Source organism: Lactuca saligna, chromosome 8 (genome assembly GCF_052625555.1).
Source record: "Lactuca saligna cultivar CGN05327 chromosome 8, ASM5262555v1, whole genome shotgun sequence".
Lineage (NCBI taxonomy): Eukaryota > Viridiplantae > Streptophyta > Magnoliopsida > Asterales > Asteraceae > Lactuca > Lactuca saligna.
In genome coordinates, this window is record NC_136424.1 from 53,649,162 (window position 1) to 53,663,255 (window position 14,094).

At 34.0% G+C, this 14,094-nt stretch overlaps 1 protein-coding gene across 1 annotated transcript; it reads left to right on the plus strand.

Moving 5' to 3' along the window:
- Positions 1 to 202: 202 nt before the first annotated feature.
- LOC145013268 (uncharacterized) lies at positions 203 to 1,274 on the plus strand. The gene is made up of 2 exons (XM_078972076.1): positions 203 to 826; positions 907 to 1,274. The coding sequence occupies exons 1-2, from the start codon at positions 589 to 591 to the stop codon at positions 1,089 to 1,091; spliced, it is 423 nt and encodes a 140-aa protein (XP_078828202.1). The 5' UTR covers positions 203 to 588; the 3' UTR covers positions 1,092 to 1,274.
- The last annotated feature ends 12,820 nt before the right edge of the window (positions 1,275 to 14,094 follow it).

Below are 14,094 nucleotides of genomic sequence, written 5' to 3' on the forward strand. Positions count from 1 at the left end.
TACAAAATATACATGGAATATCTCCATGTGACACGAGATACTATTTAGGATGTAAAATGACAAACATACCCATCCCCAAGATTGACGCAATAACTGAAAATCAGAAAAATAAGAGATTTGGCAAACGTGCATTCGAAAGGGTGGGCAGATTTTTCATCCTTCTTTCACCTTTATATGATAACGATCCTGTAACCCTATCTCAATATATCACAACTCGCAATCAATCAATCAGCTAGATCCCAACCCTAATTCTTTACTTTCTTGTTTCTTCGTTATCCCCGATTCTTCCCTCAGAATTCCCAATTGTGAATGGTGGAAATCTTCTGTAATCGGTTGATGATCTCCCCCCTTTCCTCGAGGGGGATCTCTGCTCTTTCCACCGCTTTCTCCTTCGGATCTTGCAAGGAAGGCTGGTACCACCGCTGCGTCGGAGTTGATCCCTGAATTCGTAATCGTTACACCCACAGACACCGTCGTCTCACCTTTGTTTTTTGTTTTGTTTTATTAGATTCAATTTGCTTAATTGTTTCGTAATCGTTCTGTTTAGAAGGAAAGCGATTTTGTTTTGTGTTTTGATTCGAAGAAAAGATGTTGATGTATAAGCAAAAGAAGAATCAGGCCGGGAGAGGCGGCGGAAACCGGCTTCTGATTAGCATTACTGTTATCGGAAGCGCTGGACCGATCCGTTTTGTGGTTAACGAGGAGGAGCTTGTTGCTTCCGTCATGGACACCGCTCTTAAATCTTATGCTCGCGAAGGTCGTCTCCCAATACTCGGTTCCAATATCCATGATTTCGTTCTATATTGTCCAATCGCGGGAACCGAAGGTATTGTCAATTTATCATATATGATGTTTCAATTTTGTTTTGTAGATCCAACTGATTTGTTTCTGATAATTTGATTTTAGCTTTGAGTCCATTGAAGACTATTGGATCGTTTGGAGTTAGAAACTTCATGCTGTGCAAGAAGCCTCAGGCGGTGGAGGAGGGTGGCGTTGGAAAGCCGGCGGCGGTGGGAATAACGAGGAAGAACTCCGGCAGCTGGAAATCGTGGTTCAATAAATCACACAGTTTCAAAGTTTCTTCTCATTGAATTCTTGATTAAGCAATGTAGGGAATTATCTTCCCCAATTTGATTTACAATTTCAGAATTTGATTTGTTTCACTTTTCTCTGTTTTGATAATTCGAATTTGATTTCCCAGTTGAATAAAAGCTGTAGCGATGAATTTGTAATGAAATAAAGGGGTCTCTTTTGTTCCCCATATCAAGTGTCAATTTCAATGGTTTCTTTTTTTCTTGAGTTGCATTCATACTCTTTTTCTTTAGTGAATCTTTAATCACACCATGAGAAGTATTTTTAACCTTTAGTGAATCTTTAATCTTTACGTTATGCATATTAGAAGTTGTGTTTCTATTGCATTAAAATGTGTTTTGTTATTTGAGCCAATCACAACCATATGAGAAGTATCTTTCTGTTTGATCATGTTTATCATGTTCTTTTTTATTTTTCTTAGTGGAGTTTGGTGTGTCATGAATGTTTGGTTTCTTGTGCATTGTGGACCTCACGTAGGGAATAGAAAAGGGTAAGAAAATATGTTGGGATTGTTTTGGTTGGATGGGATTTAATGGCAAGGGACTTGCTACTTTATGGAATGGAATTTATGGACCATAGATGTTTGAATAAGAAAGGTAATATATAGTATGTGTATGTAAATGATAGATGGAATTGATAGATGATAGAGAAAGAGAGGTAATAGAGTTATAGCACCAAATAACATAAGAAAAATACATAGAAAAAAAAATTCTAAATTAATTTTTGTTTAGAAAACAAAAAAAAGCGTACATTGTTTTTAACATATTAATTTATATAATTTTTTATAAATTTTACTACCAAGCGGATGGCATGTAACATCCATATAATAGCCACATCACATTTAAATATCACATTAAATAAATGAAACCGATTTAAAATTTAAAAGATAAAGTTTATCTAATAAATGAAACCGATTTACATATTTATACCGAAAATTTGAATAAAATGGATAGTTAAAACTTAAAAGATAATGTGTCTTCAATAGTAAGAAATCACAACTATAAATTGGAGAATAATCAGCCAAGAAAGCCGAACAAACATGTAGATATGATTGGATATTTGAACGATTTGATACCACATGCTATAAAATAATCAACCACAATAAACAACTAATTAACCACAACAACCACTGATATAAAGTGGAAATAAGAAACTTACAAACCACACACTTTTATTACTAAAACTTAACTAGAAGGGGTACAAGATAAAAACGTTACCGATAAGAGGAGAAGAATAGAGAAAAGATCGAGATAAATGATGCATCAAAAGGGCTTTATATAACAGCTTCACAAGAAACTTAACAATGCTAAAACTCATAAGAATAAAGAAATTTTCCTAACTAATAAGAACTTTTTAATATCATATAATACTCCATGCATATTAAATAATATTTTCAGAGTTTGTACAAAAAAAAAAAAAAAAAAAAAAAAGATCAGGCAACAGAAAGTAACAAAAATTGCATCAAGGAAACTAAATACGAAAAAAAACACCGCATAACTCAAATGCAACATTTCCAGAAATGTTGCATATAACACGATTTCTAATAATAGAAGGGTTTAGGAGCATCATTAACGACCCCACCCAAAGACATAAGGAACAAGAGTTTATCTATGTCTACATCTTATCATAAATATTTAATTTTGTCTATTTGATTCCATTCTTTTTTACCCCATTTTTATTGTTCTTTAAAACCAGACAACCAGCTCCATACATCGTTACTAATAGCCTTGCTACTTTGCTATTTTCTTGAGATGCACAACTTCTCAGAACAGAAGGAAGTTTCCACACTATTTCCAATTTTGTATTTAAATAAACAAGCTCCCAACGTTAATCGATCATCTATCTTTGCTACCAAAAATTGTGTCTTACTTAACCCACAAAATGTTGATAATGTCTATGTTCGCACCAATTCAAATATCCTCCATTTTAACCAACACTCCTTTGGGTGCTTTGAACAATGAGAGCCAAGAAGTGCCGATACTTCCAAGCATATATTTTTTTAAATCAAAGTCGAGCACCACTGGATATCTTCTTAGCTTTCCACTTAGACAAGATTTTATGAAACTTGTCAATTAAGGGTTGCCAAGAATTTGTTTTTTTCTATAAGATAGCTTATCAAAACCCTAAGAAATAGTTTGGGAACTCAGCGGGTTATCAATATCTCGTTAACCTTGGAATTCAACTTCTCCTGCTTGTCACCTTCTTTATTGTTGTTTTCGTTGAAGCATTTTATCATTTTATGATTAAAAATATGTTGGTGATTTTATCACTAAATATATTTTAGTGTATGGATTTAACACGTGTTTTAAGAATAATGTTTTTTGTTATAATACAAGTGTTTCAAGAATATTTTAGTGTATGGACTTAACAAGTGTTTCAAAAATAATGTTTTTTATTATAATACAAGTTAGGAGGTATGGGAGTGCACACTTGTATTTACTAAACATTATTAGTACTGAACCCTAATATGCTGTGTCAAGTCGAGGCTCGGGGCAGCGCCCCGAAATTATTTTTTTTAAGAACAATACAAGGACTACATTGTCATTCTTTAAAAGAGTAAAACCGTTTTTCATTTATTCGTTGTTTGGATAAGTTAGGGAAACAGCATATAGATTGAAATACAGAGAAAAACAACGGACACTTCTTCTTTTTCATCTCTTCAAAATTGATTCTGATTTTGTGTCTAAAATCAAAATTGTTGCTTCAGGAATTATCTCAGTTTGGATTGCGTGATACCCAAGACATATAGGGTCGAAATATCAAATAAGAAAAATGTTTACATGATTCCTATTTGTGATCTAGATTTTCTATAACCCTATTTCGAATTCCCCAATAAAATCTTTAAGACGTTGAAGATTGTTTTTAATAGAAATCAACTTATTAAAAACTTGCAAAGAGAACTTAATAGACCAGAAGTCCATCACTAGGTTATCAAAATTATCCATACCCAACTAAGAATTAAACAACTTGAATGGGAAATGGCCAAAATTAGTATTCGAATCCCTTAGAAGATAGGGTTATGATAGGATAATTTTTTAGGATCACCACTTGTTCCGTATTATCCCAACACTCCGTTAATAAAAAATTAACCGAAGTACATGTTTAACTTACTCATTTTACTACCATCTCTATTTTTCCATGTATAATTTCTATCTCCCAAATACATATCTTCTCACCAATTAGATTCAATAAATGTAATGAGTGCCTTAAAACTAAGACTCGGATCTCTTAGAAGGTAATCCCACGTCATTAATATCTCCACAACATAGCACAACCCCGTCATATCCTTTGATCAAGGACAAAGTTGAACTCTACACCTCTAATTTTAAGGGCTAAACTTTGGTTCATATGTATTAATAAAAAACCAGGTTACCATTTCCCAAACAAGTCCCAGACGATATTAAGAATTCATCATATCTGAATGATCTCTTAGTTTTAATAACCTATGGTCCTAAATACTTGGAATTTCACCATCGTTACCCTTTGTTAGCAATGAAATCATGATTGAAAACACCCACAAGCTTCTAGCAGCAACATCAGATAATTTCTTCTATTTTTTCTATTGAAAAATGTGACATCTCTATTTTCACTATAGAAAAATACTTTTTTTGTTTATGCTTATTTTAAAAAATAAAGTATTCTTCGTATAGTGGAATTTTCCCCTAAAAGCAATTTCGTAGGAATATTTTTTATTGATCATCAAAATATAGGATGTCACAACTGATATAAGAAACATAAGCATAAACGTAATCATTATTAGCCTTCCAACATCTAATGGCCTATGTTTCATCGAATCTCTCATCATTTCCAAAAATCAAATACATTTGTGTCGATACCTGTAATACAAAGAAATTGAGCGGGTAAGGTTGGGAAACCTTGTGAATACATAGAGTTTTCAACTCATAATATTATAATCTTTAATTATATATTTTTCCAAAAAAACAAATAATCCAGTTACTCATTCCCGTTATCCTCACTTCCTAATCTTTAAATAATGATCTCGATAGATATTTTCTAAAGGATATTAACATCGAATCTCATTTATTCTTCGTTAAACATCTAGGCACAGTAGTACGATAGTACTTTGGGCAAGCACAACAGTACGAGGGTCATAGCTCATTATTTCCCACAACATTTTACTAACTAATATTTTCCTAGATAACTAGGCACAACAGTACAATAGTATTTTGGGTGAGCAAATAAGTACGATAGTACTTTGCAAAGCATAGCAGGTCACAACTTGTTATTTCGCACAACCCTTTACTAACTCATCTTCGCCTATCATTTACTATTTTTTATAGCACTTTACTAACCTATCACAACATGTCATCTATTATTTCATACATCCCTTCGCCACCTAATCAAATTTGAAGTATGATAACATATATATAGTTTAGTCAATCATGTTGTACAAATATATTAAACACAGTTAAAAATCACACATAGCACTTAAGCAATTAGAATACTTTTATCTTTGTGTAAGTTTGAAAGTAACTATGCACCCACTTGTTAAAAGTGGATGACTAGTGAGTTTGACAGCGTTTCGCCTAGGACTTCGACTTTTCCTTTGATGTGACCTTGGTATAAATGTCACGAAGTCTTAGCCTTATAGTCTTGGCAAATAATGACAGTCTAGATTCCTCTCTAATCCTAATGTTTACAGCAAGATCTATTAAGGAACAACCAGGTAGGGTTCTATTAGGGGTAGGGTCTGTTTGGTATACATAGTACATTGTTTAGAAATACCACTTCAAACACCTCATTAAATCCAACCTAGATATCATTCATATAAGTAGATCAATCATTATAATAACTTAGAATCAGTTATAAATCTTACTTATAGATTCATAATAATGACTATGAACATAAATATAAGTTAACACTTGAAACAAAATAAGTTGAACTTAACTTACAAGAATTTTATCGAAAATCGGCACAGACAGAAGTCTGACCTGAACACTTTTTCCGTCGGGCTCCTAAAGCTCCAAAGTTTCTACTAACATGTTCAATTTGGGAGAAAATCGGCCTCAAAGGTGGGAGAGGTTTTGAGAGATTTTGTATTGAATTTTTGAGGAAAAAAGATTAAATTTGGAAGATATATATATATATATATATATATATAATGTCCATGGGGGTGTGCCGAGCCTAGACAAAGGGCACGTCATGCCTCAAGGGTGAGGTATCTCCAAATATATCGTGCCACGTGTCAGCCTCTCCTTCGTCCACGTCATTCTTCTAGAACAATGTCATGTGTCACTATTTCGTGGTGCAACGTGTCCAAATCTCGTGGTGCCACATCAACATGTCTTATTGAGGAGCCGAACACCCGACCGTGCTACGTGACGCACTCTGGTGCTACCACGTCACCATCATAGGTATTTTCTCACAAGTCTTTAGATGGTCATAACTTTCACATACAAGCTCCTCTTTAAAACGTTATTTATATCCCCAAAATCCTCTCGACGATCTCTACAACTTTCATTAATGTCTCAACATCTAATTTTTACTCTAACTAAAATTCATATTTAGATCAGTTTAGATTGTTAAAATCTGTGCAAAATTAATAAATCCTTCGTACGAACTTCTTTGTTTCTTTATATTGACAAGTTAATATTCACAAGATTTTCAATTTTCATTTAGATTGTTTCGGCTAACAATCAATAGATTTCAACTTTGATTTCTACGTTCACACTGTTGCGCTTAAACTTCAAAAAATCATAATTTTCTCATACAAAGTCAGATTTGGACGTTCTCTATATGCATACCCTTGGTTTTACAATTACTATGAATTTCGTTTAGACTACTTAGGCTAATAAGTAATGTATCAAAAATTCACTTTTTACGACACACATAGTTGTGTCGTTTAATCATGAAATTTCGAAGAAGCATAACTTCTTTATATGCAGTTGGATTTCGAAGTTATTTGTATGTACAGAATCCTTGTAACATATACTGTAACTTTGGTTAAGATTATTTATCATAAATAATCTTCTATCAAAATTTCATTTTTATCGCTTATTATATCTTAATTGTCTAGCCCGAATCTATGGGCATTACAATTGTCTCCTCATTAGGATGATTACATCTCGGAATCATCAGCGAATAGAGCCTATACAATGACTCCGCACGTCACGCTTCCATCCTATGTAATATTTGTAACTCTTATGTATTTTCAAGTGAATATCTTGACTTCTTTACTGTTGGCAATGCTCAAACTTGCATCTGTTCTTCATTCTCCTTTGGTCCTAATTTTCGCATCTCCACTCAATCCTCATTAGAAACTCCTAGTCCTTCTCATATGAACTCGGTCTATGGTAAGGTCTTTACTTCGGCTATCATAACAAATTGAATGGTAACACTCTAATGACCTTCCATCGCACGATGCAATCGTTAGATTTAGGTCTCTTTGAGTCAGACTCTAGCATGGAAGACACCTCTGAATAATTGTTGCTATTCGTCTGAAATGGTGAGGAATATTATTTCCTTTCATGGTTTGTACAAACAAGGTTTTAGTTTTGCATTTGATAATGAAATTGGTACTATTAATGCTTTTTATAACGGTGTATTTTATTTTAAAGCATTGCCTTGTAATGGTGTATATGAAACTATGATGGTTGTAGACAACTTAGAAAATAATGTGTTGCATATTGGTTCTTCCAATAGTTTAGATAAGGCATCCTTGCGGCATTGTCGTCTTGGACATGTCAAAAAGAAGCGTGTAGCCCAACTCCAAAGGCTGGAGTCTTGGAGTCGTTCGACTTAAAGTTGGATGACACTTGCGAATCTTGTTTACTTGGAAAGATGATCAAGTCACCCTCCACCGGTACTTGTGAGAGTGGTGAGGGTTTGTTGGATCTCATACACACAAATGTGTGTGGAACTTTCAGAACCGCCACAAGGGATGCTAACCGCTTCTATATGACTTTTACTGATGATTACATCAAATATGGCTATATCTGTTTAATCAAGAATAAGTCAGAAACCTTTGAAAAGTTCAAAGAGTTTAAACAAGAAGTGGAGAATCAGCTGGTCAGGAAGATAAAGATGCTCTGATCCGACGGGGGTGGTGAATATCTTAGTATCGAGTTCCTTGACTATCTTAAATAATGTGGAACTGTTTCACAATTGACGCCACCTAAGACACTGCAACTTAATGGTGTGGATAAGAGGCACAATCGAACCTTGTTGGACATGGTTCGTTCCATGATGAGTCGAGCTTCATTACCTATCTCATTCTGGGGGTTCTCCTTAGAGACTGTCGCCCAAGTCCCAACTAAGAAGGTTGCCAAAACACCTCACAAGATGTGGACAAGGAAAGTTCCCTCGTTAACATACATCAAGGTTTGGGTTGCAATGCTTTCGTGGGACGTGAGACTCATGATAAGCTTGAACCTCACAGTGAGCATTGTCGGTTACCCGCAGAAGTCGTTTGGATATCACTTCTACAGACCGAGTGATAATGTTGTCTTTGTTAGGAGGAGAGGAGTTTTTAATGAGAGAGAGCTCATATTCTAAGGGGACAGTGGGAGGAAAATTTACCTTGAAGAGCTTCAAGATTCAAGTGGTGAAGGAACCTCAAACACTAGCGATCAACCTGAGGATGAAACTCCTGTTGAGCCGGTTGACGACTCCGTACCTCTGAGGCGTTCCAGTAGAGTTAGAGTTCCACCTGAGTTTTATGGTTTCTATATTACTGCGGAAGGTGATAAATTTATCAGTGATAGCACACTGGTAAAGTTGGATGAAACTAACAACTACAAGGAAGCCATGATAGGCCCCGAGTCTACTAAATGGAAAGAAGCGATGGATAGCGAGATTCAGTCCATGTTGACAATCAAGTTTGGAACTTGGTTAACAATGTACCGGGTCGTAAGACAGTCGGGTGCAAATGGATCTTCAAGAAGCAGTCTAACATGGATGGGAAGGTACACACATATTTTTGGATTAGTGTCTAATCAAGTAACCATATTTGGTAAATACTTGACCCGATTGTGCATGGTCCTTTTGGGTTGCCTTCACCAAAGCAACTTGACTGGAGAAATAATAGAGAAAGAGGTTATTATGATTTATTAATATGTTATAAGAATAATATATTAAAGGAGAAATCATATTTGTTTAATTAATATTGGTCAATAATTAATTAAGAATTAATTTTGTGATCAAATGTAGTTAATTAAACTAAAGGGGTTGAATTGTAATTATGTGATAGTTACAAAATAGGGTAAGGATTATCCTAAGGATAGTTTGGACAAATTTAACGTGATAAGGCCTTAGAATTCGTCCATGATAAGGATTCAAGGCTTATCTTATGGTTTGTTTGGTGGGCAAGCAACTAGATAAGGATAAGGACTGAAACCTTATCTCTACACCTATATAAACACCCCTTTGGCTCATGATTTCGTCCATACCTTCCCAAGGCTTCTTAGGGACGAATTTTATACCTCTCCTTCTTTCTCTATAACCTCTCCAATTGCTCTTGGTGTTTGTGAGCCATTAGAGGCACTACACTTGTGGTGCTTGCTTTCAAGATAGGGTTTGAAGATTCAAGTTGTTATTACAATATAACAACAAGAGGTATGTAATCTAACCTTCTTGGTTAATTTCGAAAATAGCAATCATCTTTAGGGTTTTATTATGTGTTCATAATCTTGTATATCTAATAGTGAAAACATAGATCCAATGCTAGGGTTGCATGTACACATAGGATTGTCTGTATAAAACCCATCAGTGGTATCAGAGACTTTGGTTAACTGGTTTTCAATTAGTTTATTCAATTGTATGAACTTGACATATTAGGGTTTATTGCCAATAAACCCTAGGAGGCTAAGTTTTTTCGATATTAGGGTTTGCAAACCCTAATTTGCAAGAGTTTGAATAATATCATCAAATCCTTTCCTTAAACTCTTAAATTTCGAAATCTAGGGTTTGTCTTAATCCCTTGATTTTCGAAATTAGCCTCCTCCCCAAGATAAGATCCTAAATTTTAGGGATTTGGATTATCTCATATCTTGTAATTATCCTCTAATTGTTATATATGGTAATTGTAGATTTTGCATTATCCTAACCATAATTTCGAAATCTAGAGAGATAATTAAGGGATTAGGATATCTTAAATGTATAAATGGTAATTATCCTCATGATTTAGATAATCCCTTATGATTTAATAATTAAATTAATAGTCTAATTCAAGATAATTATTAAATCAAGAGTTTTAATATTTAAAATTTTAATTTACATGTCATAAACTCGAAATTTTTTGTAAGAGAAATTAAAACTAAATTGTTTTGAAAAGTTTCAAAACTTGCCCTCAGGTTTTGGAATTTAAATTTTGATTAAAAGTTTAATTTTGATGCATATTTAAATTCTAAACCCTAATGTTTTGAAATGTTTCAAAACTTGCCCTCAAGTTTTGGAATTTAAAAGTTGATTAAAAGTTTAATTTAGGAATGTTAAATTCTAAAACCCTAGTATTGTTTTGAAAAGTTCAAATCACACCCTTTTGGTTTTATTAATTAATTAAGGTGTATAATTAAAAGAAGTTTACTAAATCCATAAAAGTTTTGGTTTACAATTAAAAGTATAATTGTTATATTTGACCACCTAACATTTTAAAAGTGTAAAATACACCCTATACTATATATAACATTAAAAGTCTAACATTATATATATGTATGAGTAAAAGTCAGTCTTACCATTAGTAGGCCTCATTCACGAAGCTGATCTATAAGGGGTGTTTAAGGAAATTGCCTATAAAATGGCAATTGAATGGGTATCCACTCTTACCCACCGCACTCTTGACTAGTGGAGGGTCGTTAGCCGAACGGGTAGGATAGGACAAAACTTTCCATTATAAGTATAATTAAGTACAAAAGTAACTAAATGTTTTACAAATTCTCAATCTTAGTTACTTAGGCAAAAGTAAATTGATGCAATTCCATGAAATTACACTTTGTGCGCTTGCGAAGACGTTAGTGGAGCGTGTGTGGTTTACTGGCACACTAAATGGTTCTAAGCAAAGGTTGCAAAGGGTGACTCAATGTTTGTCATAGTTCGGTGGAGCGTGTGTGGTTTACCTGCACATCGAATAGGTGATTGTAACATGTGAGGGCACCATGTAAGTTTGCATGGTTATTCACACCCGCTTTATGATCCTCGACATCCCAGTCACAAACAAGAGGGCCATATCGATATTTAAACATGCCATTGAAAGTTCAATGAATCTCAAAGGATCTAAGAGTTTTCATAGATTTAAAACTTAAATTTCTTTTTCATTTTTCGTGATGGAAATTAGTGAATCGTCATTCACTTACCTTCAAATATTCTGCAATTAGGGTTACGGCATCCATCTCATGAGTTGTGGAATATTGTGTTGGGTCCTAGCCTTAGTATTTCATTTGGGTGATTTACTAAGGACTCAATCAATCAACTAACTTGAATTTGTTTCTCCCGTTTTGTAGATGTCAAAGTTCGACAACTATGGTCTTCCCAAATCCCGTGGAACAAGCATTCCACATGAAGATGGTATTCCACGATTCGATCGAGTAACAAGAAATCATGCTTCACTTCCTCCACCTCCTCCAATTGTTCTCCCTAACCCACAAGATCAAAGAATTGAAAGGTTCAATATCACTAAGGCCCTATTGGAAATGAAACATGAAGATGGTAAATCCGTGTGTGCCCACATTCTAGGAATGAAATCATACATCGATAGGTTGATTATGTTGGGTGTGTCATTTCCCGATGAGTTGGCTGTGAACTAGGTTCCGCAGTCACTCCCTGAATCATATAATGAGTTCAAAAGAAAGTATTATATGATGGATCATGACGATAACCTCATTGACCTAACTTACATGCTCATTGCTGCTAAATCAGAAATGATTTGGTGAAGCAATAGAGTGTATTTTTTGGGAAAGTCAACCGACCATGCTTCCGAGGACATTCTAAGAGAAGCGACTTGCGTTTGAGAAAGGGCGTTGGATAGAAGTCTGCCCAAGAGCCTGAAGATTCCAAAGATGGGAGAGTCAAAGAGTATGGCTGTGCTTCAGGTAAAAAATCCACTATCTAACTCCATTAAGTTCCTATTCGTTGATTCTTAATACATGATGTGATAAAATTGCATTTGAAAAGAAAGGAAGCTTGATGAAAGAGAAAGATGAGTCTAATCACAAAGAAATGGATCTCGATCGCATGGACTTGAGGATTAGATTTGGAGCTTATATATTTATGATAGAATTGTTAGGAATATTCGACTACATAGTTTTCAATGGATTTTGCATTGTAAGGACAAATATTTTCCGCTGCTTTTATAAATAAAATAAATTTTGTTTGACTTATTTATTTATTTGTTTATTTCCTTGCAATGAAATCGTTATGAAAATTGATGTTTACATATTTCTACAATGAATGGATATGATTCTTATTTATGGAAATGTCGAGAATTTACCAAATAGGGAGAGTTTCTCATCGCCCAAATTTCAATTGGATAGAAATTTGGAATCACGCAACTTGGTTGCATGATGAATGAGAAATTTCATATTTGGAAATTAGACTAATTCGTTGACGAAGTGTCAAGTGAAGGACTAGGAGATCGAGCACACAAAGTTGTGTGTTGATCAAGTCCACCATAAGAGTAACAAAGATATTCATCATGATTTACTAAAGGTTTATTAAATATGATAAGATTAAGTGTAATTCGGAATTGATTAAAAATGTTTAAATCAATAGCAGAATGAATAAGAAGAATCAAGTAGGCAGAAAGATAAAAGGTTCTCCATTCTTAGAAGAAGGGAGAGTACTTTTTATGTTTTATGATAGGTCATAATGATTAAGAACCATATCTCAAATGATCCTCTAAGTGAGTCTTAGTACAATTGTATGTTTAAGAAGAAGAATCAAGAATTGAAGAAATGGTTAAATGAAGAAGTCAATCATACTTCGTTCCAAAACAAGTCTTAGAGTTAAGATTGTGATAATGAGTGACAAGTATTAAAAGGTTTATAACATTCATCAAATGTGAAAAGTTGTGATATCTTGGATAAGACAAAGACCAACTAGGACCAATTTATGAAATGTTTTGATAAAAACTACACTAACTCTTGAATATTTTTTTTGTCAAGAAATGTTTATTGACAAGAGAATCTTATATGTCAAGGAGTCAGTGGGAGTCTTAATGGTCTTGAAAGGTTTCAAGAACAAATCAAATAAACCTTATCGACCATCACTAGCACACGAGTTGAGGTTAACAACCTATCGTGTTGACATTATTTTGATTCTGTGCTGTTCCAATTGAGTTAATTATGCATGTGAGTCCTATGAGTTCTCATTTGAATACATAAAAGGCAAGGAACTTGATCAATGGAAAGTACATTGATAGGAAAAGGTGAGTTGTTTAACTACTTGGAAGACATGGTGGGCAGCCGTGCTACCGTAAGGCAAGAAATCAAGATTAAGAAAGTTCGGTCCATATGAGTTTGAATTTGTCGTAAACCTTGGTTTTAACAAATTCACATGGATAGGAACACATACACCGTTTAAATCTAAGTGTCATAAGATTTCCTCCTTCATGAAAGTGATTGTGAGAAAATGCTTTCACTAAGAAAGATTTTAAGAAGATAGTGATTGTAAAATTGCATTCTCGAATCCGATTATGGTTACGGTATCCCTTTCCATGATTTGAATTGTGAGGTTTGGCAATTAGTCTTAATTGTTTAGACACACATATGAACTATCTAAGGCAAAGGTGTATAAGTTCAAGAAGCATTGATAAAAGATTATCAAAGCACTAAGTATTAGATACATGAACTTAAGAAATTCAATAAGTATTGTTTTTTTGAAAGTTAAGTTGTTTCTGAATACATGTCAAAGCTAGTGGGAGCATAAGTGTTATGTTTTATAATAATCATCATGATAGTGGGAGCATAAATGTTATGATTGTATGATTATTAAGGCACGTATTGCAAGTTGGCAATATTAATTATAGAAAACAAGAGTTATACCTTGCAA